The sequence below is a fragment of the Hyla sarda genome, chromosome 4 (genome assembly GCF_029499605.1).
Source record: "Hyla sarda isolate aHylSar1 chromosome 4, aHylSar1.hap1, whole genome shotgun sequence".
NCBI lineage: Eukaryota > Metazoa > Chordata > Amphibia > Anura > Hylidae > Hyla > Hyla sarda.
In genome coordinates this window covers 198911832-198938884 of record NC_079192.1, presented here as the reverse complement: position 1 = coordinate 198938884, position 27053 = coordinate 198911832, and the positions used below count along the sequence as shown (strand labels likewise).

General features: G+C 47.1%; 1 protein-coding gene across 3 annotated transcripts in view; it reads left to right on the top strand.

Annotated features, from left to right (window-relative positions):
- The window catches only part of SFMBT2 (Scm like with four mbt domains 2), a 273183-nt gene that overhangs the window by 162830 nt on the left and 83300 nt on the right, over positions 1–27053 (top strand). For all 3 annotated transcript variants that reach the window (XM_056573248.1, XM_056573247.1, XM_056573250.1), the window contains one exon: positions 21916–21998. In XM_056573248.1, coding sequence (XP_056429223.1) covers positions 21916–21998 — 83 coding nt within the window. The remainder of the gene's footprint in view (positions 1–21915; positions 21999–27053) is intronic.

Below are 27053 nucleotides of genomic sequence, written 5' to 3'. Positions count from 1 at the left end.
CCCATATACTGTTTATTAGACATAAAGAGCTTACATTAAAAGTGCATTTATTAAAAATATTATTCTGCTGCCAATTGGCAAATACAGGAAATTAAAAGGTGAATATAAACATTGAAAGCACATTGCTGTACATCCAGCCCCAAATGTCATATGTCATTCTGTACAGCCTGTGGAAGGAGGCATAGTCACACTGACGAATGTGTCTGTAATATAGAAGAAGGGGCAGATACAGCTTCTTCATGTGGTAGCACCAGTAGCACCATACCAAGGGTAATTGAAATAGGGCTGCAGAGCCATAGTGTGTCAATGAAACATTGCTTTTCACCTGTTTGTAGATGGAAGCGCCTTAATCCTTTAGCATCAACAGAATGTTATAGTTTTCAAGCTCTGACCTTGTTTAGAGCCCCAAAATAGGTAAGGAGTTATCCAAGCATCCAAAATGGCTTTTCTTCATGACAGGTCATCAATATTAGACTGGCAGATGTCCAGCTTCTGATTGCCAAGGCGATGGCACTCTTCAAAGTTTATATTGCCTAAAAAGTTGCTTGTACCCGAAAGCGGCAACATAATTTTAGTGAAGCAAAGAATTGCAGTGTCCTTTTGTCTACTTAAATAAGACAATGCCATACTACCTTGCAACACTGCTAAAGGTGTTATGGAATTTGCAGGGTGAGGTAAACATTAAAGAGGATGCAGTTTTCACAAGAGAGACAGAGCCTCTCAGAGACATATCATTCATGTTTTTATTGCTCACGGTCTCAATGCAGATACCCCTCCAATCTGGAGAACAAGCAGGAGGGATGAAAAAGGCTCAAAAAAGGCTCAGCCTTTGTGCCACTGAATTTACTTAGAGGCATTCGTCTTTTGGAAAATACAACAGAGCTGAAAATGGGCAGAGCTTTACTAACAAGTGTACCGACATGCTCCAGTGAGCAAATCTCCCCCAAGTTCTTTTTCCATAAATCAACAAGCAGTGATGAAAAACTTTGCGAGATATCTTATTAAAGAAAAATGCATCTTCATTTATCAGGCTCCTCCCCTTCCCCTGCATATTGGACTAGTCACTCACTTTTTATTTACTGGTAATAGCCATGTTTGCTGAGGCAGTGATGAAGGCAGATTATCAGATTCACTCGGGGTTCAAAAGGGTATTGCCGTGCCCCCTCTTTTAAACATTTTGTTCACCATCACCTTCACGCTCCCTCCTATAGACATGAATGGTGGGGGTGTGGTGTGATGTAACAAGGGGGCATGGTTGTGACATCATTATCACTCCCTGCTGCTTCAAGCATTCTGAACAAAATGTTTAGAACGCGGGGGCATGGGAGTATCCTTTTAAGTTACAACAGCTGCCAATTGAAATCTATGGAGGGATAAACAAAAAGGAGGGAGCAGAAGTGAGCACAGACACAGACACAGAGATGCTGCTGCTTCTAGTAAGTGTTTTGTCTTATCACCATGCTGTTGCTGCTGTTTCTAGTAAGTGTTCTGTCTTACCTCCATGCTATTGCTGCTGTTTCTAGTAAGTGTTCTGTCTTACCAACATGCTGTTGCTGCTGTTTCTAGTAAGTGTTCTGTCTTACCTCCATGCTGTTGCTGCTGTTTCTATGAGTGTGTAAGAGATAGAGATGGAGAACAATATCCATTTGGTGCAGTTTATAGGAGACATCATAGCAGCCAGTCTCTGTCTACTGGAGCTAAGTTCAACTAAAGCTGACCATTAGAGACGAAGCCTGCAGTAAGGAAAGCCACTGATAAATGCAGGATATATGTCATGCAATAATCAGAAGAACTGTCATTCCTCATACACACACACACATGACGGTTTTTCTCCATAAGTCAATTTAAACAACAGTTACACTCTAAAGGACTTTGGCTGAATTCATGCAAAGTATTGTGGTCAGTGTTTTAGTCGGCATCTCTATTGCATTTTAAACCCACTCCTGGTTTTGCCTAAAAATACTGACCAAATGAGTATGTGTGAACCCAGTCATATATGCAATAACATTTTTTGAAGGTTTTCCCCAATATAGAACAACGCCTGCCTATTGTTGTATTTGATATTGAAATATAGAAACATAAAATATGTCTATGTTTTTGTTTCAATTTAACAGTTAATCAAACTTATAAACATTTTTTGTGGTCCTTTCACATTGCACCTGACATATTGGCCATCAGTATATGGAGATGTAGGTGTAATGATGATTCATTTGTTATATAGATATAAAAGAGGGTTGGATGGCTTTTTGGAAATCATAATATCTGTAGTCATTTGTATTTAATAGCTTTTCTGGGAAGGATTTTAAACCTTTTGGCTGTGCTTATACATTACAGTTTTACTAAATTTTCTGAAATATGGGGAAAAAAATGGCTATTTTACCAGGAATATGCATATCAGGATAAAAAATGCATTTTACGACAATTTGCATAATCAATGTAAAAGAGTGCCCTTTTGTCACAATTTGGAAAAAGAAAAAAACAGTGAATACACAATAAAACTGAAACTTGTGAACTCAGTCTATAGGTGATTAACTTGGTATTTATCTAGGACTTTGTTGTGCCTTTGTTTATAGTGTACCTGTCACTTTAAAATACTTTTTACATATCCTAGAGAAAATTTAATTGGTCAGGGTTTGAGTGTTCAGACCCTGACCGATTACTAGTATGGGCAGGGAGAGAAGCTTGCGCTGACCAATACAATCCCAACAACTTACATAGTAAGTTTGTCTCTAAGGGGTCTCTTCTCTCAGCTCATTCTAGTGATTGGTTATGGTCTGAACACTCAGACCCTGATCAATCAAAACGTTTGACGTGTCTCTACATGTCTAAAGTTTTATTTTTAATTGACAGTGCCCATTTAAGTCAACCTTGCATGAAAACAATAAGTAGAAAGATAGATGTGCTTTTCCTAACTGCTTGGTTCCCATTAATTATTTTAATGTTGTTTCCTCTCATTTTTATGGAGATATCTGTTACACACAGAAGAAGGGACAAAACGTACATTTAGAGATGAGCAAATTTTTGAAAAATTTGGCCGATTTGCCAAATCAAAATTTGGTTCGGTCCAAATTTATTCTCGGCGAATCGCTATTGAAACAGCTATTTCTGGCCTACAGATAGGCTCAATAGGAGTGTAGAACACTTTTTCTTGTCCTAACACACATAGAGAGTGTGCTGTGCTAGTGAAATAATACAGTTATTCAGTATGGCATGCAGCTTACAGGCATCGCTATTAGAATCACTGCCAAAGAGCATCTGGATGTGGCAGTTTTTTTTTAGGTAAATTTTATTTTATTTAATTTCAATTTATAAAGATTTTTGGATTGCCCATTCTGGCGAGCATCGAGCTGGCAGTCCGCCGTGAGGTGAGCTACCACCTGTTCCAGCCCCTGCCTCTCAGCACACCCCCATACTCTGAATGTCCACTTGAAAAGGGAGGGATTGAAGTGGCTGCAGGGAAAAAGCTCGTACTTGTATCTTAAAAATGAGCTTGTGGTCCTCCGCCAGGCGAGATACCACCTGTTCCAGCCCCTGCCTCTCAGTGCCCCCCTGACTGTGAAAGTGTGAATGTTTCATTTAATCAGTTATGGTTCATTGTTATCACTCTATCGATTTTTTTAAATTTAAATTTAAGATTTAATAATAAAATGTGTGGTTACAAAAGACCAAATCCAACAAGGAGTCACATGTCACATGGTGGCACAATGACAGAGCCTAGAGGGGGCAGCAGCATGAGGAGACCATAATCTGGCAGAATGTCACAGCCTGGAATTGGCAGCAGCAAGAGGAGACCATATAGTGGCTGAATGACACAGCCTCGAGTTGGGGGCAGTATGAGGAGACCATAGGGCCTCACAATCCCTAAGATAAAAAGATGAATTTTTTAATATAAATTGAAGATTTATGGTAGCTAGTGGTACCATAAAAATGTTTATATAATGTCCCAGCAGCATGGGGAGACCATATAGTGGCTGGATGACACAGCATGGAGTTGGGGGCAGCATGAGGAGACCATGGGGCCTCACAATCCCTAAGATTAAAAGATGAATTTTCAAATTTAAATTGAAGATTTATGGTAGCTAGGGCTACCATAAAAATGTTTAGGCAATGTCCCAGCAGCATGAGGAGACCATTTAGTGGCTGAATGACACAGCCTGGAGTTGGCGGCAGCATGAGGAGACCTTAGGGCCTCAAAATCCCTAAGATTAAAAGATCGGTAGTAGTTCAGTAAGAGAAACCTTGTGATGGTGCTGTTGGTTTCAATGGTGGAAGTAACAAGAGATGTAGCCAGAGATGTAGGTGATACAAAACACTCGGAGGTTTATTAAATAGCACATCAAAAACAATAAAACAAGAGGATTATTGTTACGCCGAGCGCTCCGGGTCCCCGCTCCTCCCCGGAGCGCTCGCAACATCCTCGCAATTGCAGCGCCCCGGTCAGACCTGCTGACCGGGTGCGCTGCGATACCTCTCCCAGCCGGGATGCGATTCGCGATGTGGGTGGCGCCCGCACGCGATGCGCACCCCGGCTCCCGTACCTGACTCGCTCTCCGTCGGTCCTGTCCCGGCGCGCGCGGCCCCGCTCCTTAGGGCGCGCGCGCGCCGGGTCTCTGCGATTTAAAGGGCCACTGCGCCACTGATTGGCGCAGTTGGCTTAATTGGTGTGTTCACCTGTGCACTCCCTATTTATACCTCACTTCCCCTGCACTCCCTCGCCGGATCTTGTTGCCATTGTGCCAGTGAAAGCGTTTCCTTGTGTGTTCCTAGCCTGTGTTCCAGACCTCCTGCCGTTGCCCCTGACTACGATCCTTGCTGCCTGCCCCGACCTTCTGCTACGTCCGACCTTGCTCTTGCCTACTCCCTTGTACCGCGCCTATCTTCAGCAGTCAGAGAGGTTGAGCCGTTGCTGGTGGATACGACCTGGTTGCTACCGCCGCTGCAAGACCATCCCGCTTTGCGGCGGGCTCTGGTGAATACCAGTAGCATCTTAGAACCGGTCCACCAGCACGGTCCACGCCAATCCCTCTCTGGCACAGAGGATCCACCTCCTGCCAGCCGAATCGTGACAGTAGATCCGGCCATGGATCCCGCTGAAGTTCCACTGCCAGTTGTCGCCGACCTCACCACGGTGGTCGCCCAGCAGTCGCAACAGATAGCGCAACAAGGCCACCAGCTGTCTCAACTGACCGTGATGCTACAGCAGCTACTACCACAGCTTCAGCAATCATCTCCTCCGCCAGCTCCTGCACCTCCTCCGCAGCGAGTGGCCGCTTCCGGCCTACGACTATCCTTGCCGGATAAATTTGATGGGGACTCTAAGTTTTGCCGTGGCTTTCTTTCACAATGTTCCCTGCACTTGGAGATGATGTCGGACCAGTTTCCTACTGAAAGGTCTAAGGTGGCTTTCGTAGTCAGCCTTCTGTCTGGGAAAGCTCTGTCATGGGCCACACCGCTCTGGGACCGCAATGACCCCGTCACTGCCTCTGTACACTCCTTCTTCACGGAGATTCGAAGTGTCTTTGAGGAACCTGCCCGAGCCTCTTCTGCTGAGACTGCCCTGCTGAACCTGGTCCAGGGTAATTCTTCCGTTGGCGAGTACGCCATCCAATTCCGTACTCTTGCCTCCGAATTATCCTGGAATAATGAGGCCCTCTGCGCGACCTTTAAAAAAGGCCTATCCAGCAACATTAAAGATGTTCTGGCCGCACGAGAAATTCCTGCTAACCTGCATGAACTTATTCATCTAGCCACTCGCATTGACATGCGTTTTTCCGAAAGGCGTCAGGAGCTCCGCCAGGATATGGACTTTGTTCGCACGAGGCGTTTTTTCTCCCCGGCTCCTCTCTCCTCTGGTCCTCTGCAATCCGTTCCTGTGCCTCCCGCCGTGGAGGCTATGCAAGTTGACCGGTCTCGCTTGACACCTCAAGAGAGGACACGACGCCGCATGGAGAATCTGTGCCTGTACTGTGCCGGTACCGAACACTTCCTGAAGGATTGTCCTATCCGTCCTCCCCGCCTGGAAAGACGTACGCTGACTCCGCACAAAGGTTAGACAGTTCTTGATGTCAACTCTGCTTCTCCACGCCTTACTGTGCCTGTGCGGATATCTTCCTCTACCTTCTCTTTCTCTACTATGGCCTTCTTGGATTCCGGATCTGCAGGAAATTTTATTTTGGCCTCTCTCATCAACAAGTTCAACATCCCGGTGACCAGTCTCGCCAGACCCCTCTACATCAATTGTGTTAACAATGAAAGATTGGACTGTACCGTGCGTTACCGCACGGAACCCCTCCTAATGTGCATCGGACCTCATCACGAAAAAATTGAGTTTTTGGTCCTCTCCAATTGCACTTCCGAAATTCTCCTTGGATTACCGTGGCTTCAACGCCATTCCCCAACCCTTGATTGGTCCACAGGAGAGATCAAGAGCTGGGGTACTTCTTGTTTCAAGGACTGTCTTAAACCGGTTCCCAGTACTCCCTGCCGTGACCCTGTGGTTCCCCCTGTAACCGGTCTCCCTAAGGCTTATATGGACTATGCTGACGTGTTTTGCAAAAAGCAAGCTGAGACTTTACCTCCTCACAGGCCTTATGACTGTCCTATTGACCTCCTCCCAGGCACTACTCCACCCCGGGGCAGAATTTATCCTCTGTCCGCTCCAGAGACTCTTGCTATGTCTGAATACATCCAGGAAAATTAAAAAAAAAAGGGGTTTATCCGCAAATCCTCCTCTCCTGCCGGAGCTGGATTTTTTTTTGTGTCCAAAAAAGATGGCTCCCTACGTCCTTGCATTGATTACCGCGGACTTAATAAAATCACGGTAAAGAACCGCTACCCCCTACCTCTTATCTCAGAACTCTTTGATCGCCTTCAAGGTGCCCACATCTTTACCAAACTGGACTTAAGAGGTGCTTATAATCTCATCCGCATCAGGGAGGGGGACGAATGGAAGACTGCATTTAACACCAGAGATGGACACTTTGAGTATCTGGTCATGCCCTTTGGCCTGTGCAACGCCCCTGCCATCTTCCAAGACTTTGTTAATGAAATTTTTCGTGATCTCTTATATTCCTGTGTTGTTGTATATCTGGACGATATTCTGATTTTTTCTGCCAACTTAGAAGAACACCGCCAGCATGTCCGCATGGTTCTTCAGAGACTTCGAGACAATCAACTTTATGCCAAAATGGAGAAATGTCTGTTTGAATGTTAATCTCTTCCTTTCCTAGGATACTTGGTCTCTGGCCAGGGATTACAAATGGACCCGGATAAACTCTCTGCCGTCTTAGATTGGCCACGCCCCTCCGGACTCCGTGCTATCCAACGTTTTTTGGGGTTCGCCAATTATTACAGACAATTTATTCCACACTTTTCCACTATTGTGGCTCCTATCGTGGCTTTAACCAAGAAAAATGCCAATCCCAAGTCCTGGTCTCCCCAAGCGGAAGACGCATTTAAACGGCTCAAGTCTGCCTTTTCTTCTGCTCCCGTGCTCTCCAGACCTGACCCATCTAAACCCTTCCTATTGGAGGTTGATGCCTCCTCAGTGGGAGCTGGAGCGGTCCTTCTACAAAAAAATTCTTCCGGGCATGCTGTTACTTGTGGGTTTTTTTCTAGGACCTTCTCTCCGGCGGAGAGAAACTACTCCATCGGGGATCGAGAACTACTGGCCATTAAATTGGCACTTGAGGAATGGAGGCATCTGCTGGAGGGATCTAAATTTCCAGTTATCATTTACACCGATCACAAGAATCTCTCCTATCTCCAGTCTGCCCAACGGCTGAACCCTCGCCAGGCCAGGTGGTCGTTGTTCTTTGCCCGTTTTAACTTTGAAATTCATTTTCGCCCTGCCGACAAGAACATTAGGGCCGATGCCCTCTCTCGTTCCTCGGATGCCTCGGAAGTAGAGGTCTCTCCGCAACACATCATTCCTCCTGACTGTCTGATCTCCACTTCTCCAGCCTCCATCAGGCAAACTCCTCCAGGGAAGACCTTCGTTTCTCCACGCCAACGTCTCGGGATTCTCAGATGGGGTCACTCCTCCCACCTCGCAGGCCATGCGGGCATCAAAAAGTCCTTGCAACTCATCTCTCGTTTCTATTGGTGGCCGACTCTGGAGACGGATGTTGTTGATTTTGTGCGGGCCTGTACTGTCTGTGCCCGGGATAAGACTCCTCGCCAGAAGCCTGCTGGTCTCCTTCATCCTCTGCCTGTCCCCGAACAGCCTTGGTCACTGATTGGTATGGACTTTATTACAGACTTACCCCCATCCCGTGGCAACACTGTTGTTTGGGTGGTCGTTGATCGATTTTCCAAGATGGCACATTTTATTCCTCTTCCTGGTCTTCCTTCAGCGCCTCAGTTGGCAAAAAATTTTTTGTACACATTTTTCGTCTTCACGGTTTGCCCACGCAGATCGTCTCGGATAGAGGCGTCCAATTCGTGTCTAAATTCTGGAGGGCCCTCTGTAAACAGCTCAAGATTAAATTAAACTTCTCTTCTTCTTATCATCCCCAATCCAATGGGCAAGTAGAAAGAATTAACCAGGTCCTGGGTGAATATTGACGGCATTTTGTTTCCTCCCGCCAGGATGACTGGGCAGATCTTCTACCATGGGCCGAATTCTCATACAACTTCAGAGTCTCTGAATCTTCTGCTAAGTCCCCATTTTTCGTGGTGTACGGCCGTCACCCTCTTCCCCCCCTCCCTACTCCCTTGCCCTCTGGTTTGCCCGCTGTGGATGAAGTGACTCGTGATTGTCACGATGCCGGCTGGCAGGTAGTGGATCCTCTGTGCCGGAGAGGGATTGGCGTGGACCGTGCTAGTGGATCGGTTCTAAGTCACTACTGGTTTTCACCAGAGCCCGCCGCAAAGCGGGATGGTCTTGCTGCGGCGGTAGTGACCAGGTCGTATCCACTAGCAACGGCTCACCTCTCTGGCTGCTGAAGATAGGCGCGGTACAAGGGAGTAGACAGAAGCAAGGTCGGACGTAGCAGAAGGTCGGGGCAGGCAGCAAGGATCGTAGTCAGGGGCAACGGCAGGAGGTCTGGAACACAGGCTAGGAACACACAAGGAAACGCTTTCACTGGCACGATGGCAACAAGATCCGGCAAGGAAGTGCAGGGGAAGTGAGGTGATATAGGGAAGTGCACAGGTGATCAGACTAATTGGAACCACTGCGCCAATCAGCGGCGCAGTGGCCCTTTAAATCGCAAAGACCCGGCGCGCGCGCGCCCTAAGGAGCGGGGCCGCGCGCGCCGGGACAGGACCGACGGAGAGCGAGTCAGGTACGGGAGCCGGGGTGCGCATCGCGAGCGGGCGCTACCCGCATCGCGAATCGCATCCCGGCTGGAGGCGGTATCGCAGCGCCCCGGGTCAGTGGATCTGACCGGAGCGCTGCAGTGAGGAGAGTGTAGCGAGCGCTCCGGGGAGGAGCGGGGACCCGGAGCGCTCGGCGTAACAGTACCCCCCCCCTTGGGTCTCCCCCTCTTCTTAGAGCCTGAGAACCTGAGGAGCAGACTTTTGTCTAGGATATTGTCCTCAGGTTCCCAGGATCTCTCTTCTGGACCACAACCCTCCCAATCCACCAAAAAAAAGGTTTTCCCTCTGACCTTTTTGGATGCCAGAATCTCTTTGACGGAGAAGATGTCCGAGGAGCCGGAAACAGGAGTGGGAGGAACAGATTTGGGAGAGAAACGGTTGATGATGAGTGGTTTAAGAAGAGAAACGTGAAAGGCATTAGGAATACGAAGAGAAGGAGGAAGAAGAAGTTTGTAAGAGACAGGATTAATCTGGCACAAAATTTTGAAAGGACCAAGATAGCGTGGTCCCAACTTGTAGCTAGGGACACGGAAGCGGACATATTTAGCGGAGAGCCATACCTTGTCTCCAGGGGAAAAAATGGGAGGAGCTCTTCTTTTCTTATCCGCGAACTTCTTCATGCGTGATGAAGCCTGTAAGAGAGAATTTTGGGTCTCTCTCCATATGATGGAAAGGTCACGAGAAATTTCATCCACAGCAGGCAGACCAGAGGGCAAGGGGGTAGGGAGGGGGGGAAGAGGGTGACGGCCGTACACCACGAAAAATGGGGATTTGGAGGAAGATTCAGAGACTCTGAAGTTATACGAGAATTCGGCCCATGGAAGGAGATCTGCCCAGTCATCCTGGCGGGAGGAAACAAAATGTCGTAAATAATCACCCAAGACCTGGTTAATTCTTTCTACTTGTCCATTGGATTGAGGATGATATGCAGAAGAAAAATTTAATTTAATCTTGAGTTGTTTACAGAGAGCCCTCCAGAATTTAGACACGAATTGGACGCCTCTATCCGAGACGATCTGCGTAGGCAACCCGTGAAGACGAAAAATGTGTACAAAAAATTGTTTAGCCAACTGAGGCGCTGAAGGAAGACCAGGAAGAGGGATGAAATGTGCCATTTTGGAGAATCGATCAACGACCACCCAAATAACAGTGTTGCCACGGGAAGGGGGTAAATCAGTAATAAAATCCATACCAATCAGAGACCAAGGCTGTTCGGGGACAGGCAGGGGATGAAGAAAACCAGCGGGCTTCTGGCGAGGAGTCTTATCCCGGGCACAGATAGTGCAGGCTCGCACAAAGTCCACAACATCCGTCTCCAGAGTCGGCCACCAATAGAAGCGAGAGATGAGTTGCACAGATTTCTTGATGCCCACATGACCTGCGAGATGGGAGGAGTGACCCCATTTGAGGATTCCGAGGCGTTGGCGTGGAGAAACAAAGGTCTTTCCTGGAGGAATTTGCCTGATGGAGGCTGGAGAAGTGGAAATCAGGCAGTCAGGAGGAATGATGTGTTGCGGAGAGAGTTCAACTTCCGAAGCATCCGAGGAACGAGAGAGAGCATCGGCCCTAATGTTCTTATCGGCAGGCCGAAAGTGAATTTCAAAATTAAATCGGGCAAAGAACAGAGACCACCGGGCCTGGCGAGGATTCAGCCGTTGGGCAGACTGGAGGTAGGAGAGGTTCTTGTGATCGGTGTAAATAATAACTGGAAATCTTGATCCCTCCAGCAGATGCCTCCATTCCTCAAGTGCTAATTTGATGGCTAGAAGCTCTCGATCCCCGATGGAGTAGTTCCTCTCCGCCGGAGAGAAGGTCCTAGAAAAAAACCCACAAGTGACAGCATGCCCGGAAGAATTTTTTTGTAGAAGAACAGCTCCAGCTCCCACTGAGGAGGCATCAACCTCCAATAGGAAGGGTTTGGAAGGGTCAGGTCTGGAGAGCACGGGAGCCGAAGAAAAGGCAGACTTGAGCCGTTTAAAGGCGTCTTCCGCTTGAGGAGGCCAAGACTTGGGATCGGCATTTTTTTTGGTTAAAGCCACGATAGGAGCCACAACGGTAGAAAAATGTGGAATAAATTGCCTGTAATAATTGGCGAACCCCAAAAAGCGTTGGATAGCACGGAGTCCGGAGGGGCGTGGCCAATCTAAGACGGCAGAGAGTTTGTCTGGATCCATTTGTAGTCCCTGGCCAGAGACCAAGTATCCTAGGAAAGGAAGAGATTGGCATTCAAACAGACATTTCTCAATTTTGGCATAGAGTTGATTGTCACGAAGTCTCTGAAGAACCATACGGACATGCTGGCGGTGTTCTTCTAGATTGGCAGAAAAAATCAGGATATCGTCCAGATATACAACAACACAGGAGTATAAAAGATCACGAAAAATTTCATTAACAAAGTCTTGGAAGACGGCAGGGGCGTTGCACAGGCCAAAGGGCATGACCAGATACTCAAAGTGTCCATCTCTGGTGTTAAATGCCGTTTTCCATTCATCCCCCTCTCTGATACGGATGAGATTATAAGCACCTCTTAAGTCCAGTTTGGTAAAGATGTGGGCACCTTGGAGGCGATCAAAGAGTTCAGAGATGAGGGGTAGGGGGTAGCGGTTCTTAACCGTGATTTTATTAAGACCGCGGTAGTCAATGCAAGGACGTAGGGAGCCATCTTTTTTGGACACAAAGAAAAATCCGGCTCCGGCAGGAGAGGAGGATTTACGGATAAAGCCCTTTTTTAAATTTTCCTGGACGTATTCAGACATGGCAAGAGTCTCTGGGGCGGACAGAGGATAAATTCTGCCCCGGGGTGGAGTAGTGCCCGGGAGGAGGTCGATAGGACAATCATAAGGCCTGTGAGGAGGTAGAGTCTCAGCTTGTTTTTTGCAAAAAACATCCGCAAAGTCCATATAGGCCTTAGGGAGACCGGTTACTGGAGGAACCACAGAGTCACGGCAAGGGTTACTGGGAACCGGTTTTAGACAGTCCTTGGAACAAGAGGGCCCCCAACTCTTGATCTCCCCAGTGGACCAATCCAGGGTTGGGGAATGAAGTTGAAGCCAGGGAAGTCCAAGGAGAATTTCAGAAGTGCAATTGGGGAGGACCAAAAGTTCAATCCTCTCGTGATGAGATCCGATGCACATTAGAAGGGGCTCCGTGCGGAAACGTATGGTACAGTCCAATCTTTCATTGTTTACACAATTGATGTAGAGGGGTCTGGCGAGACTGGACACTGGGATGTTGAACCTGTTGACGAGAGAGGCCAAAATAAAATTTCCTGCAGATCCAGAGTCCAAGAAGGCCATAGTAGAGAAGGAGAAGGCAGAGGCAGACATCCGCACAGGCACAGTAAGACGTGGAGAAGCAGAGTAGACATCAAGGACTGTCTCACCTTTGTGCGGAGTCAGCGTACGTCTTTCCAGGCGGGGAGGACGGATAGGACAATCCCTCAGGAAGTGTTCGGTACTAGCACAGTACAGGCAGAGATTCTCCATGCGGCGTCGTGTCCTCTCTTGAGGTGTCAGGCGAGACCGGTCGACCTGCATAGCCTCCACGGCGGGAGGCACAGGAACGGATTGCAGGGGACCAGAGGAGAGAGGAGCCGAGGAGAAGAAACGCCTCGTGCGAACAGAGTCCATATCCTGGCGGAGCTCCTGACGCCTTTCGGAAAAACGCATGTCAATGCGAGTGGCTAGGTGAATGAGTTCATGTAGATTAGCAGGGATTTCTCGTGCGGCCAGAACATCTTTAATGTTGCTGGATAGGCCTTTTTTAAAGGTCGCGCAGAGGGCCTCATTATTCCAGGATAATTCTGAAGCAAGAGTACGGAATTGTACGGCATACTCGCCAACGGAAGAATTACCCTGGACCAGGTTCAACAGGGCAGTCTCAGCAGAAGAGGCTCGGGCAGGTTCCTCAAAGACACTTCGGATTTCCGAGAAGAAGGAGTGTACAGAGGCAGTGACGGGGTCATTGCGGTCCCAGAGCGGTGTGGCCCAAGACAGGGCTTTTCCAGACAGAAGGCTGACTACGAAAGCCACCTTAGACCTTTCAGTGGGAAACTGGTCCGACATCATCTCCAAGTGCAGGGAACATTGGGAAAGAAAGCCACGGCAAAACTTAGAGTCCCCATCAAATTTATCCGGCAAGGATAGGCGTAGACCAGAAGCGGCCACTCGCTGCGGAGGAGGTGCAGGAGCTGGCGGAGGAGATGATTGCTGAAGCTGTGGTAGTAACTGCTGTAGCATAACGGTCAGTTGAGACAGCTGTTGGCCTTGTTGCGCTATCTGTTGTGACTGCTGGGCGACCACCGTGGTGAGGTCAGCGACAACTGGCAGAGGAACTTCAGCGGGATCCATGGCCGGATCTACTGTCACGATGCCGGCTGGCAGGTAGTGGATCCTCTGTGCCGGAGAGGGATTGGCGTGGACCGTGCTAGTGGATCGATTCTAAGTCACTACTGGTTTTCACCAGAGCCCGCCGCAAAGCGGGATGGTCTTGCTGCGGCGGTAGTGACCAGGTCGTATCCACTAGCAACGGCTCACCTCTCTGGCTGCTGAAGATAGGCGCGGTACAAGGGAGTAGACAGAAGCAAGGTCGGACGTAGCAGAAGGTCGGGGCAGGCAGCAAGGATCGTAGTCAGGGGCAACGGCAGGAGGTCTGGAACACAGGCTAGGAACACACAAGGAAACGCTTTCACTGGCACGATGGCAACAAGATCCGGCAAGGAAGTGCAGGGGAAGTGAGGTGATATAGGGAAGTGCACAGGTGATCAGACTAATTGGAACCACTGCGCCAATCAGCGGCGCAGTGGCCCTTTAAATCGCAAAGACCCGGCGCGCGCGCGCCCTAAGGAGCGGGGCCGCGCGCGCCGGGACAGGACCGACGGAGAGCGAGTCAGGTACGGGAGCCGGGGTGCGCATCGCGAGCGGGCGCTACCCGCATCGCGAATCGCATCCCGGCTGGAGGCGGTATCGCAGCGCCCCGGGTCAGTGGATCTGACCGGAGCGCTGCAGTGAGGAGAGTGTAGCGAGCGCTCCGGGGAGGAGCGGGGACCCGGAGCGCTCGGCGTAACAGTGATCTTTCCACCATATGGAAAGAGACCCAAAATTCTCTTTTACAGGCTTCATCCCGCATGAAAAGGTTTGCCGATAAGAAAAGAAGAACTCCCCCCATTTTTGCTCCCGGAGACAAGGTATGGCTCTCCGCTAAATATGTCCGCTTTCGTGTTCCCAGTTACAAACTGGGACCACGCTATCTTGGTCCTTTCAAAGTCTTGTGCCAGATTAATCCTGTCTCTTACAAACTCCTTCTTCCTCCTTCTCTTCGTATTCCCAATACCTTCCATGTCTCTCTCCTTAAACCACTCATCATCAACCGTTTCTCTCCCAAACTTGTTTCTCCCACTCCTGTTTCCGGTTCTTCTGACATCTTCTCCGTGAAGGAGATACTGGCCTCCAAGACGGTCAGAGGAAAAAGATTTTTTTTGGTAGATTGGGAGGGCTGTCGTCCTGAAGAGAGATCCTGGGAACCTGAGGACAACATCCTAGACAAAAGTCTGGTCCTCAGGTTCTCAGGCTCCAAGAAGAGGGGGAGACCCAAGGGGTGGGGTACTGTTACGCCGAGCGCTCCGGGTCCCCGCTCCTCCCCGGAGCGCTCGCAACATCCTCGCAATTTCAGCGCCCCGGTCAGACCTGCTGACCGGGTGCGCTGCGATACCTCTCCCAGCCGGGATGCGATTCGCGATGCAGGTGGCGCCCGCTCGCGATGCGCACCCCGGCTCCCGTACCTGACTCGCTCTCCGTCGGTCCTGTCCCGGCACGCGCGGCCCCGCTCCTTAGGGCACGCGCGCGCCGGGTCTCTGCGATTTAAAGGGCCACTGCGCCACTGATTGGCGCAGTTGGCTTAATTAGTGTGTTCACCTGTGCACTCCCTATTTATACCTCACTTCCCCTGCACTCCCTCGCCGGATCTTGTTGCCATTGTGCCAGTGAAAGCGTTTCCTTGTGTGTTCCTAGCCTGTGTTCCAGACCTCCTGCCGTTGCCCCTGACTACGATCCTTGCTGCCTGCCCCGACCTTCTGCTACGTCCGACCTTGCTCTTGCCTACTCCCTTGTACCGCGCCTATCTTCAGCAGTCAGAGAGGTTGAGCCGTTGCTGGTGGATACGACCTGGTTGCTACCGCCGCTGCAAGACCATCCCGCTTTGCGGCGGGCTCTGGTGAATACCAGTAGCAACTTAGAACTGGTCCACCAGCACGGTCCACGCCAATCCCTCTCTGGCACAGAGGATCCACCTCCTGCCAGCCGAATCGTGACAATTATGTGTTTTGGGGGAGTCTCCCCCTTCATCAGATCAGTAAGGGGGAGGCTCCCCTGAAACGCGTAATCCTCCTGTTTCATTGTTTTTTATGTGCTATTTAATAAACCTCCCAGTGTTTTGTATCACCTACATCTCTAGCTACGGTTTGTTACTTCCACCATTGGAACCAGCAGCGTCATCCCAAGGTTTCTTTTGCTGAACTACTACCTGTCTATTACCAGGATATGGACTTACCTCTCCTGCAACCTCAGGCTAAGCAGCAGTTCTGGCTTCTTTTGTAACCCCAATTGTGGGTTGATAGGCAAGTTTTAACTTGCTGCAAGGTGAGCAGCCACTACCTACGGGTCGAACAGGCCTCGCCACTTCTCTATCTCTAACTATCTTTACGGTATCACACGAGGCACTCCCTCCAGGCTCTTTGTTTTTTTCCTCACTTACAGATAAGATAAAAAGATGAATTTTAAAATTTTAATTCAAGATTTATGGTAGCTAGTGCTACCATAAAAATGTTTTGGTAATGTACCAGCAGAATGAGGAGACCATAGGGCCTCACAATCCCTAAGATTAAAAGTTGCATTTTCAATTTTAAATTGAAGATTTATGGTAGCTAGTGCTACCATTAAAATGTTTTGGTAATGTACCAGCAGCATGAGGAGACCATATGGCCTCACAATCCCTAAGATTAAAAGTTGAATTTTCAAATATATATTGAAGATTTATGGAAGCTAGTGCTACCATAAAAATGTTTAGGTAATGTACAAGCAGCATGTGTAGACAATATAGTGGCTGAATGACACAGCCTGTAGTTGGTGGCAGCATGAGGAGACCATATAGTGGCTGAATGACACAGTCTGGAGCTGGCGGCAGCATGGGGAGACCATAGAGTGGCTGAATGGCACAGTCTGGAGTTGGCGGCAGCAAAAGGAGACTATATAGTGGGTGAATGACTCAGTCTGGAGTTTGCGGCAGCATGAGGAGACCATATAGTGGTTGAATGACACAGCGTGGAGGTGGCGGCAGCATGAAGAGTGCATATAGTGGCTGAATGACACAGCGTGGAGGCGGCGGCAGCATGAGGAGAACATATAGTGGCTGAATGGCACAGCTTGGAGTTGGTGGCAGCAAGAGGAGACCATATAGTGGCTGAATGACACAGCCTGGAGGTGGCGGCAGCATGAGGAGAACATATAGTGGCTGAATGACACAGTGTGGAGGTGGCGGCAGCATGGGGAGAACATATAGTGGCTGAATGACACAGCGTGGAGGTGGCGGCAGCATGAGTAGAACATATAGTGGCTGAATGACACAGTCTGGAGTTGGCGGCAGCATGAGGAGACCACATAGTGGCTGAATAACACAGCCTGGAGGTGGCAGAAGCATGCTTAGACCAAATAGTGGCTGAATGGCACAGCGTGGAGGTAGTGGAAGCATGAGTAGATCATATAGTGGCTGAATGACACAGCGTGGAGGTGGCGGCAGCATGAGGAGAACATATAGTGGCTGAATGACACAGCCTGGAGTTGGCAACAACACGAGGAGACCAAATAGTGGCTGAATGACACAGCCTGGAGTTGGCAGCAGCATGCGTAGATCAAATAGTGGCTGAATGGCACTGCCTGGAGTTGGCAGCAGCAAGAGGAGACCACATAGTGGCTAAATGACACATATGAACATATGGTGGCAGAATGAGACAGCCTGGGGGTGGCAGCAGCAGCATCAGGAGTCCTGAAAGTGACCCGGTGACAGAGTGGTGCGGTAGGTGGCAATACCAGTATCCAGTGACAAAGGTGGGTGAAAAAAGGTCTGATGTGGAGAAGTGTTTGTAACTAATCTGTTTTGCACTATACATATTTGAGAAGTGTTGGTGTGGCACCATGGTCAATCTACTTTGATGCATCAAGCATTGGTGGGTGGAAATCCTGGCTGATCCATGCCTGATTCTTCTTCACAAAGGTCAGTCTCTCCACATTTTCTGTGGACAGACGAGTTCTCCTTGGGGTGACTTTGGCCCCCGCCGCACTAAACATCCGCTCTGGTGGCACACTACTGGCCGGGCAGGACAGCTTTTCCAGGTCAAACTCCGCTAGTTGTGGCCACAAATCAAGTTTGGCTGTCCAGAAGTACGGCATGGTCATGTTATGGTATGCCACCACCTGCTGATTTAGGTCCTGCTCCAGGTCTACCTGCTGCTGATGAGTTGCTTCACTATGTGGGTGAAGAAAGCTACTCATCAGCGACTGTAGACTCAGGCTGCTGTTGATGGAGCTGGTACTGCTCCTGCCACCCCAACCCTCCCCAGCAGCCATGGCAGTGGAAGGTGATTGCAGAGGGCCCCCCGTGTCAGACCTGCGAGAGGATGGACGATGGCGCCAATAGGCATCGGCCAACTGACTACGTAGGATGCCTCTGTAGTAGGACAGTTTGTCCTCCCACTCAGTGGGTGTAAAAAATCCCCCCATTTTGTGCCGGAAGCGAGGGTCCAATAAGGTGGAGAGTCAGAAGTCATCCTGCTGCCAAATGGTGACAATTCGGTGGTCACTACGCAAGCAACTGAGTATGCATCGTGCCATTTGTGCAAGTGACTTGGAGGGACTCCCTGCCTCCATCTCCACTGCATACTGCCACTTTGTGTCTGGGTCCTTTGTCTCGCCTTCCTCATAACCGTCTAGCTCCTCTGGCTGCTCTTGCTCCTCTCCTATCAGATGACTAGAAAAACCGCCCATTTCACAAAACCTAAACTGTGCTCCACTGTGCCCCTACCCCTCATCCTCCTCCTCCAGTTCAGCCCCAGGGTTCATGTGGCCGCGAGATGTAGGCGCCACGTCTCCAGTGCCCTGACCAGATATCGCTCTATGGTGGCGCAGCATATGTTGACTCAGGGCCATGGTGCCAACATTGGGACCCTGGCCATGCTTCATCTTCTGCCAACACATCTTGCATGTGGCCATGTTAACCTCCTCCGGATGCTTGATGAAAAACTGCCACACACCGAGTAGCTGATTTTCCCTTCAACAGTCCGCACTAATTGACTGCTACTGCCACCATCTCCAGGAACCTCTGTTCCACTACCTCCCGGGAAGGTAGGCTTACGCGAAGCAGGTGGTCTCCACCAGGCATGTTTGGCTCCAGAATTTCCACCTCTGCCACCATGCTGACTGCCAACCATGCTACCACCTTGCTGGCTCAGCTACTGCCTCATGGGCAACCTGCAACCCTCTTCTCCTGATGATGATGAAGCCCCTTTTGCACCCGGCTACAAATCTTCATCATCATCAAGTGTCTACATGTCCCTGATGTCCTCCTCAGGTTCCTCAACAGTGTCTGCTTCAGGACCTTGAATGCTGGCAACACCATCTCCCATGTCACTCTCCTCATCACTACTTGACCACCTAGCGTAGGAAGCGCCGGATGTCTCCTCCACTTCTTGGCTGGGCAATAGCTGCTGACTGTCCTCTATTAGATCGTCCTCAGTGAATAGTGGAGCTGAACCCACAGCATAAGATACTTCTGTGGGGGAGGGAACAGTCAAGGACAGAGGCAATGGGAGGAATGCTCCAGGGCCATGCCAACTGAGGGTTGTGTCTGAGGAACCCATCGACTGTTGACTGGGGGTATCAGATGTCACTTGTGATGAAGTGAATGACTGTGTTAACCAATCGATGACGGCAGATGGGTTGCTGGTCGAGACACGACCGCCAGCTGATACCAGGAGATCAGGCCTCTCGCTGCGACTTCTGCTACCACTTGCCCCTAGTCTACTGCGACCTCTGTCGACACCTGATGAATTTAGGCCTCTGCCACTCCTCTGTGCACATCCTGGCAATTCTCTGCCTGACATACTTAGTGCGTATATGAGGGGAGTACAATACGCTTCACTACGCTTAAGAGAGTGTTTGTCTAGAACAGCAACATGTGTGTACTTTTGGCTGTCCTTTTACAGTAACTAGGCCCTTAAGACTTTATCAGGAACAAAATGGTACAACACTTAGATGTACGTATGTGGTATGCACTTATGAGGGCAGTAGAATGTGCTCCACTACACTTAACAGTATTTGTCAAGAACAGCAGCAGGTGTGTACTTTTGGCTGTCCTTTTACAGTATCGAGACTTTAGCAGGAACAAAATAGTACACCACTTAGATGTACGTATGTGGTATGCACTAATGAGGGCAGAAAAATGCACCACAGTACGCTTAAAAAGGTATTTGTGTATAACACCAGCCGGTGAGTACTTATGCCTGGCCTTTCACAGTATCTAGGACCTTTAAACGTTAACAGGAACAAAATAGTACACCAGTTAGATGTACGGATGTGATATGCACTTATCAGGGGAGAAAAATGTTCTACAGTACGCTTTAAAAAAGTATTTGTGTATAACACCAGCCAGTGAGTACTTTTGCCTGGCCTTTCACAGTATCTAGGCCCTTGAGACTTTATCAGGAACAAAATAGTACACCACTTAGATTTACGTATGTGGTATGCACTTATGAGGGGAGAAAAATGCACTATAGTACACTTAAAAAAGCATTTGTTTACAAAACCAGCTGGTGAGTACTTTTGCCTGGCCTTTCACGGTATCTAGGCCCTTAAGACTTTAACAGGAACCAAATAGTACACCAGTTAGATGTACGTATTTGATATGCACTTATCAGGGGAGAAAAATGCTCTACAGTACGAATATAAAATGTTTTTGTGTATAACACCAGCCGGTGAGTACTTTTGCCTGGCCTTTCACAGTATCTAGGCCCTTGAGACTTTAACAGGAACAAAATAGTACACCACTTAGATTTACGTATGTGGTATGCACTTATGAGGGGAGAAAAATGCGCTATAGTACGCTTAAAAAGTATTTGTTTACAAAACCAGCCGGTGAGAACTTTTGCCTGGCCTTTCACAGTATCTAGGCCCTTAAGACTTTAACAGGAGCAAAATAGTACACCACTTAGATGTACGTATGTGTTATGCACTAACGAGGGCAGGAAAATGCACTACAGTACGCTTAAAAAAGTATTTGTGTATAACACCAGCTGGTGAGTACTTTTGCCTGGCCTTTCACAGTATCTAGGCCCTTGAGACTTTAACAGGAGCAAAATAGTACACCACTTAGATGTACGTATGTGTTATGCACTAACGAGGGCAGGAAAATGCACTACAGTACGCTTAAAAAAGTATTTGTGTATAACACCAGCTGGTGAGTACTTTTGCCTGGCCTTTCACAGTATCTAGGCCCTTGAGACGTTAACAGGGACAAAATAGTACACCAGTTAGATGTACAGATGTGATAAGTACTTATCAGGGGAGAAAAATGCTCTACAGTACGCTTTAAAAAAGTATTTGTGTATAACACCAGCCGGTGAGTACTTTTGCCTGGCCTTTCACAGTATCAAGGCCCTTGAGACTTTAACAGGAACAACATAGTGCACCACTAAGATGTATGTATGTGTTATGCACTTATGAGGGCAGAAAAATGCTCTACAGTACACTTAAAAAAGTATTTGCACAACACCAGCAGTACACACCAGTGCTGCAGCACACCGTCACTGTGTACTACACCCAAAATTGCATTTTTTCTCTCAATCTCTCTCCCTTCCCTATCAGTGCTTATAGGCAGGATTTATGTTTGAGCTGAATAGCTGCTGTTCTTCTGCAACACACTGCTCTCTATAATAGAACGTTGTAGACAGTGACTGGGAAGTTAGTCGCTGCAGTAAGAATGCTTTTGTGTGAAACACACACTCTCTCTGCAACAGAATGCTGACTTGACTAGGAGGTGAATCGATGCTGGAAAAAGCTTTTCTGTGCAACACACAGCACTGTCTATCTATCTATCTCTCTGCAGTGAAAGGCTGAAGTGACTGGCCGCAATATGGCTGACGATTATATAGGGCTGTGACATCACAGGGGTGACTGGCTGCTGATAGGCTGCAACCTGCATGTGATTCAGGGTCATCCCGCCTACCCTTGTTCCCGCCTTCCCAGCATTCCTTGCCCCATGTCCTCACATGTGAATCCGCCATTTTAGATGCCCTGGAGCCTAGACCGCACTAAATGGAGTTTAATGAAGCGATTTGCGCGGTGATATTCGCATTCATTGCAAATCAAATTTTTCCTGAAATTTGTAATGAATTCGGATTCGTCAGATTCGATTCGCTTATCCCTTCTTACATTCATCGTTAAATATTAATACTTGTAGACACGTAACATTTCATGGCCGCTTGACAAGAAAAAATGCACCTGACCTTTAATATGTTGTAATGCATTTCCTCATATTTTCTGCATACAGGTTATCCAGAGCAGGACTTTGACTGGGCGGATTACCAAAAACAGTGTGGAGCAGAGGCGGCACCTCACACGGCCTTCAGAAATGTAAGATCCCAGCACACTGGGCTTATCTTATTATCAATGATGTTTAATGTTACAACATTACGAACAGAGAAGCTTGTAAAACAAGTTATGCTAAAACCAGAACAGGAGATATGTAAGCACTGCTGGATGTGTACCGTAATCTTCTTAGCATTTATGCAAATGTATGGCTGTTGTTTCATTTCTCACTTTTGGGTGGAATTGATTAATAAAGCCTTAATCTATCGGACTTCTTTTGACAACACATCATCTTATTATTGATTTATTATGCCTTATAAGAGTTGTATATGGTTAGAAAAACATGGCTGTTTTTTTTCCAGTCGGAGTGCTACACTGTCCTTGGGTTGTATCTGGTATTTCTTTGTAGTGAATTGGACTTAGCTACAATACTACACACAAACTGTGGACATCTGTGGCACAGTTTTTGGACAAAAAAACAACCATGGTTTTCTAATCCAGTGGGCAACTGGAGCAATACAGTTACAGTCATGTACCTAGTTATTTGGACTATAGCACAAGTAAAACATACTTAGTGGATTGCTATTCTTATTTAATATCTGTATTTGAAGTCTTTGTTTTTTTTAAATATATTTTTTAGATGTGATTTAGAAATTATAAGGATGGTACCACACAAGTGGTTGGAGCCAAATTATGGCAGCCAAAATCATGTGGCCATTGGCTTCCACATTTTGTCCATATACATGACTACTCATGTGGTGTGGCCTCAGACTTAATAGTGCTACACCTTTAAGCTGTTGTTTTATCTCTAGATGGTGGCAGATTTCAAATGCCAGGCCTGCCACCCCCACTTCCATACACTTTGATCAGGGCAGTCAGTATGGCAGTATGTAGGGGTTGTTGTCAGAAATCCCTTTCTGCAACCTATGTTATATGTGTAGTGATGGCACGTGGGCAGGAGCTGTGGCTGCACCATCAGCTATGGGTGCCATTGGCAATATATTGTACAACTGGCACCCTGCTAAAGATTATGGATAGCTCTGATCCTGAACAATTAGCTCATTAGATAACACGGTCATTGACCAAGCCATCTTAGCATTAAAGGGGTATTCCGGGATCTAACATTTTATCCTTATGATAGGGGATAAGATGTCTGATCGCGGGGGCACGCCGCTGGGACCCCCCATGATCTCGTTGCAGCACCCTCAATGTATGCGGAGCTGCGTCTCCCATTTTGGAAACCTCCGGTTTCCGGGACTGGAGACATGACATAACACCATGCCCCCTTGTGACGTCACACCATGCCCCCTCCATTCTTGTCTATGGGAGGGGGCATAACAGCCGTTACGCCCCCTCCCATAGACATGAATGAAGGGGCCGTGGCGTAACGTCACGAGGGGGTTGTATTGTTATGGAGGTTTCCGAAACTGATGGCACAGCTTTGCATATAATTTGGGTGCTGCAGCGAGATCGCGGAGGGTCCCAGCAGCGCCACGCGATCAGACATCTTATCCCTATGCTTTTAGATGTTAGATCCCGAAATGTTAGATCCCGAAATACCCCTTTAAGACAGAGGGATGTTGCTTCTTCGAATACTGCATGCCCCCCCACTACGTCAATGCTGCCAGGGGCCTAGCAGCAAAGGAAAAAAATTAAACATTATGGTTTTCAAAAGATAAAGATAAAAAAATAATATATAAACTGGCAGCAGCAGTAGAGGAGTTATACCATGAAAAAACTATATATTTAGCTATTTCTGCCAGCCCTGTAGACATTTATTGGAGCAGCAGTTGCATGTGTGACCACCATGTGGTCAGGACCCTTGTTGTAATGATCAAGGGGGTCCCTGTGTATCCTGTGGATGGTTGATAAATGTTTTTAATAGGATAACTCCTTTAAGGAGCAAGTAAACAGGATTTATAAAAATCCTCATTGCAAGCTGTGTAAAATATGCTGTGTATTACTAATATACAGATAAATGTTATACCTACCTACATATAATCACTGTACAAACTCAGGCATTATAGACCAATATGTGCACATTCATCATCAAAGGCATGCACATTAAAGGGGTAGTCCATGAAAAAACAGTTTTTTTTATATCAACTGGCTCCAGAAAGTTAAACAGATTTGTAAATTACTTTTATTAAAAAATCTTAATCCTTTTAATAATTATCAGCTGCTGAAGTTGAGTTGTTGTTTTCAGTCTGGCAACAGTGCTCTCTGCTGACATCTCTGCTTGTCTCGGGAACTCCACAGAGTAGAAGAGGTTTGCTATGGGGATTTGCTTCTTGGGCGGTTCCCGAGACACGTGTCATCAGAGAGCACGTTGACAGAAAAGAACAACCCAAATTCAGCAGCTCATAAGTACTGAAAGGATTAAGATTTTTTAATAGAAGTAATTTACAAATCTGTTTAACTTTCTGGAGCCAGATGATATAGAAAACAAAGTTTTTTTTCCTGGATAACCCCTTTAACTCTGTGCACTGAAAGAAGCACAGAAAATCAATATAGAATCCAAACAAAGCCTAGTACATAAAACAGTACTAGAACAAAGCTCCTTACATATATACGTGTATCAAACCAAGCTTGTTACCTTTACTTCTTTCATACCAAGATCAGTATATAAATATAGTATCAAACAAACCACAATGAATCAGGCCCCTAAACAATACAGACCTAAATTAGAGTGTAAAAGTAATTCTAACCAAAATCCAGACATTTAAAAATTCAGACTCCCAGATCAGGCAAAAAAGACCTCAGACCACAGACATGCACAGACCTTACACTCATTGCACACAGACCCTACACTACACAACTCATACTAGTGTCTGTGTGCATGATCTTTGTCATGTGCCCATAGTATTACCATCAGTCGTGTACCTGTTCTATTTGCACTTTTGGTGCAATTTTTTTTTTTTAAATCTACTTGCAAAATTACAAAATGCATAAAAATGCAGGGGAAACATTGTTTATTAAATTGTCACCCTTTGCAGTCAGGAAAGATCTCTCCTAAGGTGTTCCTCTTCCTTTAAGCATAGTGCAGCTCTCTATACTCTGTGGGGGTGATTTAGTGAGTGTAGAAAAGTTGAAAATATTTCAAGCTCTCCTTTGGGCAAAAAACTGTGACTTCATACCCTTCATACCCTGCCACGCCTGTTTATATATATATATATATATATACATATATATAAAAAGGTGTGTTCTGGTGTAAGGGGTGTGGGTGTGGTCTAATCCTGCATCTAATTTATTACATATTACCAAAACCCAGGGCACTGGGCCCGGGGCACAAGATCCCTTTAGGGACAACTCCCTTAAAATGTAACTTTTATTAGATAAATCATACAATCAAAGTGACAAAAGGGTTAAAACCTCAGTGTCACAGGACCAGAAGTAAAGTATAATGAGGGATTAACCCCTAGTCATTAGTGTAGGGAACTGCAGTTTCCCTAATTACTGGACCACTGTGGCATTTATTAAAACCATGTAATTTGCCCCCTCTACTAGTTTCGGTGCCTTAGCACGTCCTCAGGAGGATATACAGGCAAAACACTATATTTACTCCTGAGGATGGTGCTAAGGCACTGAAACTAGTAGAGGAGGCGAATTTCGGGGGTTTTAATAAGTGCCACAGTGGTCCAGTAATAAGGGAAACTGCAGTTCCCTATACACTAATGACTTGGGGTTAATCCCTCATTATACTTTACTTCTGGTCCTGTGACACTGAGTTTTTAACCCTTTTGTCACTTTGATTTTATGATTTATCTAATAAAAGTTACATTTTAAGGGAGTTGTCCCTAAAGGGATCTTGTGCCCCAGGCCTAGTGCCCTGGGTTTTGGTAATTTGTATTATAAAGTGATCGCTGGCTCCCTAAGGGGATCCTTGTGTTTTTATTTATTTATTTATTACATTATACACAGGGGTCAAGTCCTGAGAAAAAAGTGTGGGAACTCACCCAAGATTTCCTCTCAAGGGCTGCTCCTGCCGGACTCCTGCTAATGGGAATGGTGTTCCTGCTGTGGAAAAATTGCAGGAACTCAGTTCCCACGTGTTCCTGCAGGACTTGAGCCCTGATTATACACCAGCAATTCGTCATATATTATGGCAGAAATCTACTCCAGCTCGGACAGTGCTCTATGTGGGACAGGCGCAGCAACAATTTAAGAAGTGGCTGTAGTCTCATTATAAATTGGCCCTTGCTGGAACTAGACTAGTGTGTGAAATACCCACCCCTGTTCTTGTATATGCAAACTGATCAGTTCAGCAGGTCGTATGAAGAACTAGAGTCAATGTCATTTTTCTAATCTATTTCTGAGACGTAGAATTCTTCATGTTTAAGTTCTCACACAAGAATCTAAAGAATGCTCATCGTGTTGAAAGCCAGGCTGGTTTTGTCACTGATAAACAGCAATTTCATAGGGGACAGAGATATGTTTGTGATTACATGTGCATTATTCTTCCTTGTAAGCAAAGGAAGTTACAGCAAATTGATATATGTGTTGTCAGCAAATGCCACATGTAACTTTACAGTAGAATATTTTGTTAAATCTAGAAATGAATATAAATTTAAATCGTTTGTAACCTTTCTGTATTACATATTTAACAAGAACAGTAATCCTGCACTCACCACCATCCACCACTGTTATAGAAAAGGCATCATGGAGGTGAAGGGGCATGTATGGGGGCTCAGAGGCTCTGCCTCTGAGCCCCTATGCAAGCCCCTTCACCTCCATGACACCTTTTCTACAGCAGAAATGGATTGCGGTAAGTGCATGATTACTGTTCTTGTTATATATGTATTTATCTACTCATGCCTCTTCACATCCTTGCACCACCACACCACTTTATGGACATTATGGGAATCGGAGTTCTTTGGGCTGAACATGGTAGTGTTTCCAGATGGGCGTTTGTTCTTGAATGGTGCCTCCTACCATCTTTCTTTTATCTAAGTTACTGCACAATTTTACCATCTATATTAGATTGCATATAATCAGAATATTCTGTAATTCAGACATTCATGTTCAGGAAGCTGAAATGATCAATTAAAACCCCCAATACATGAATACATAGATTCCTTACTGATCTTACCCTTATTACAG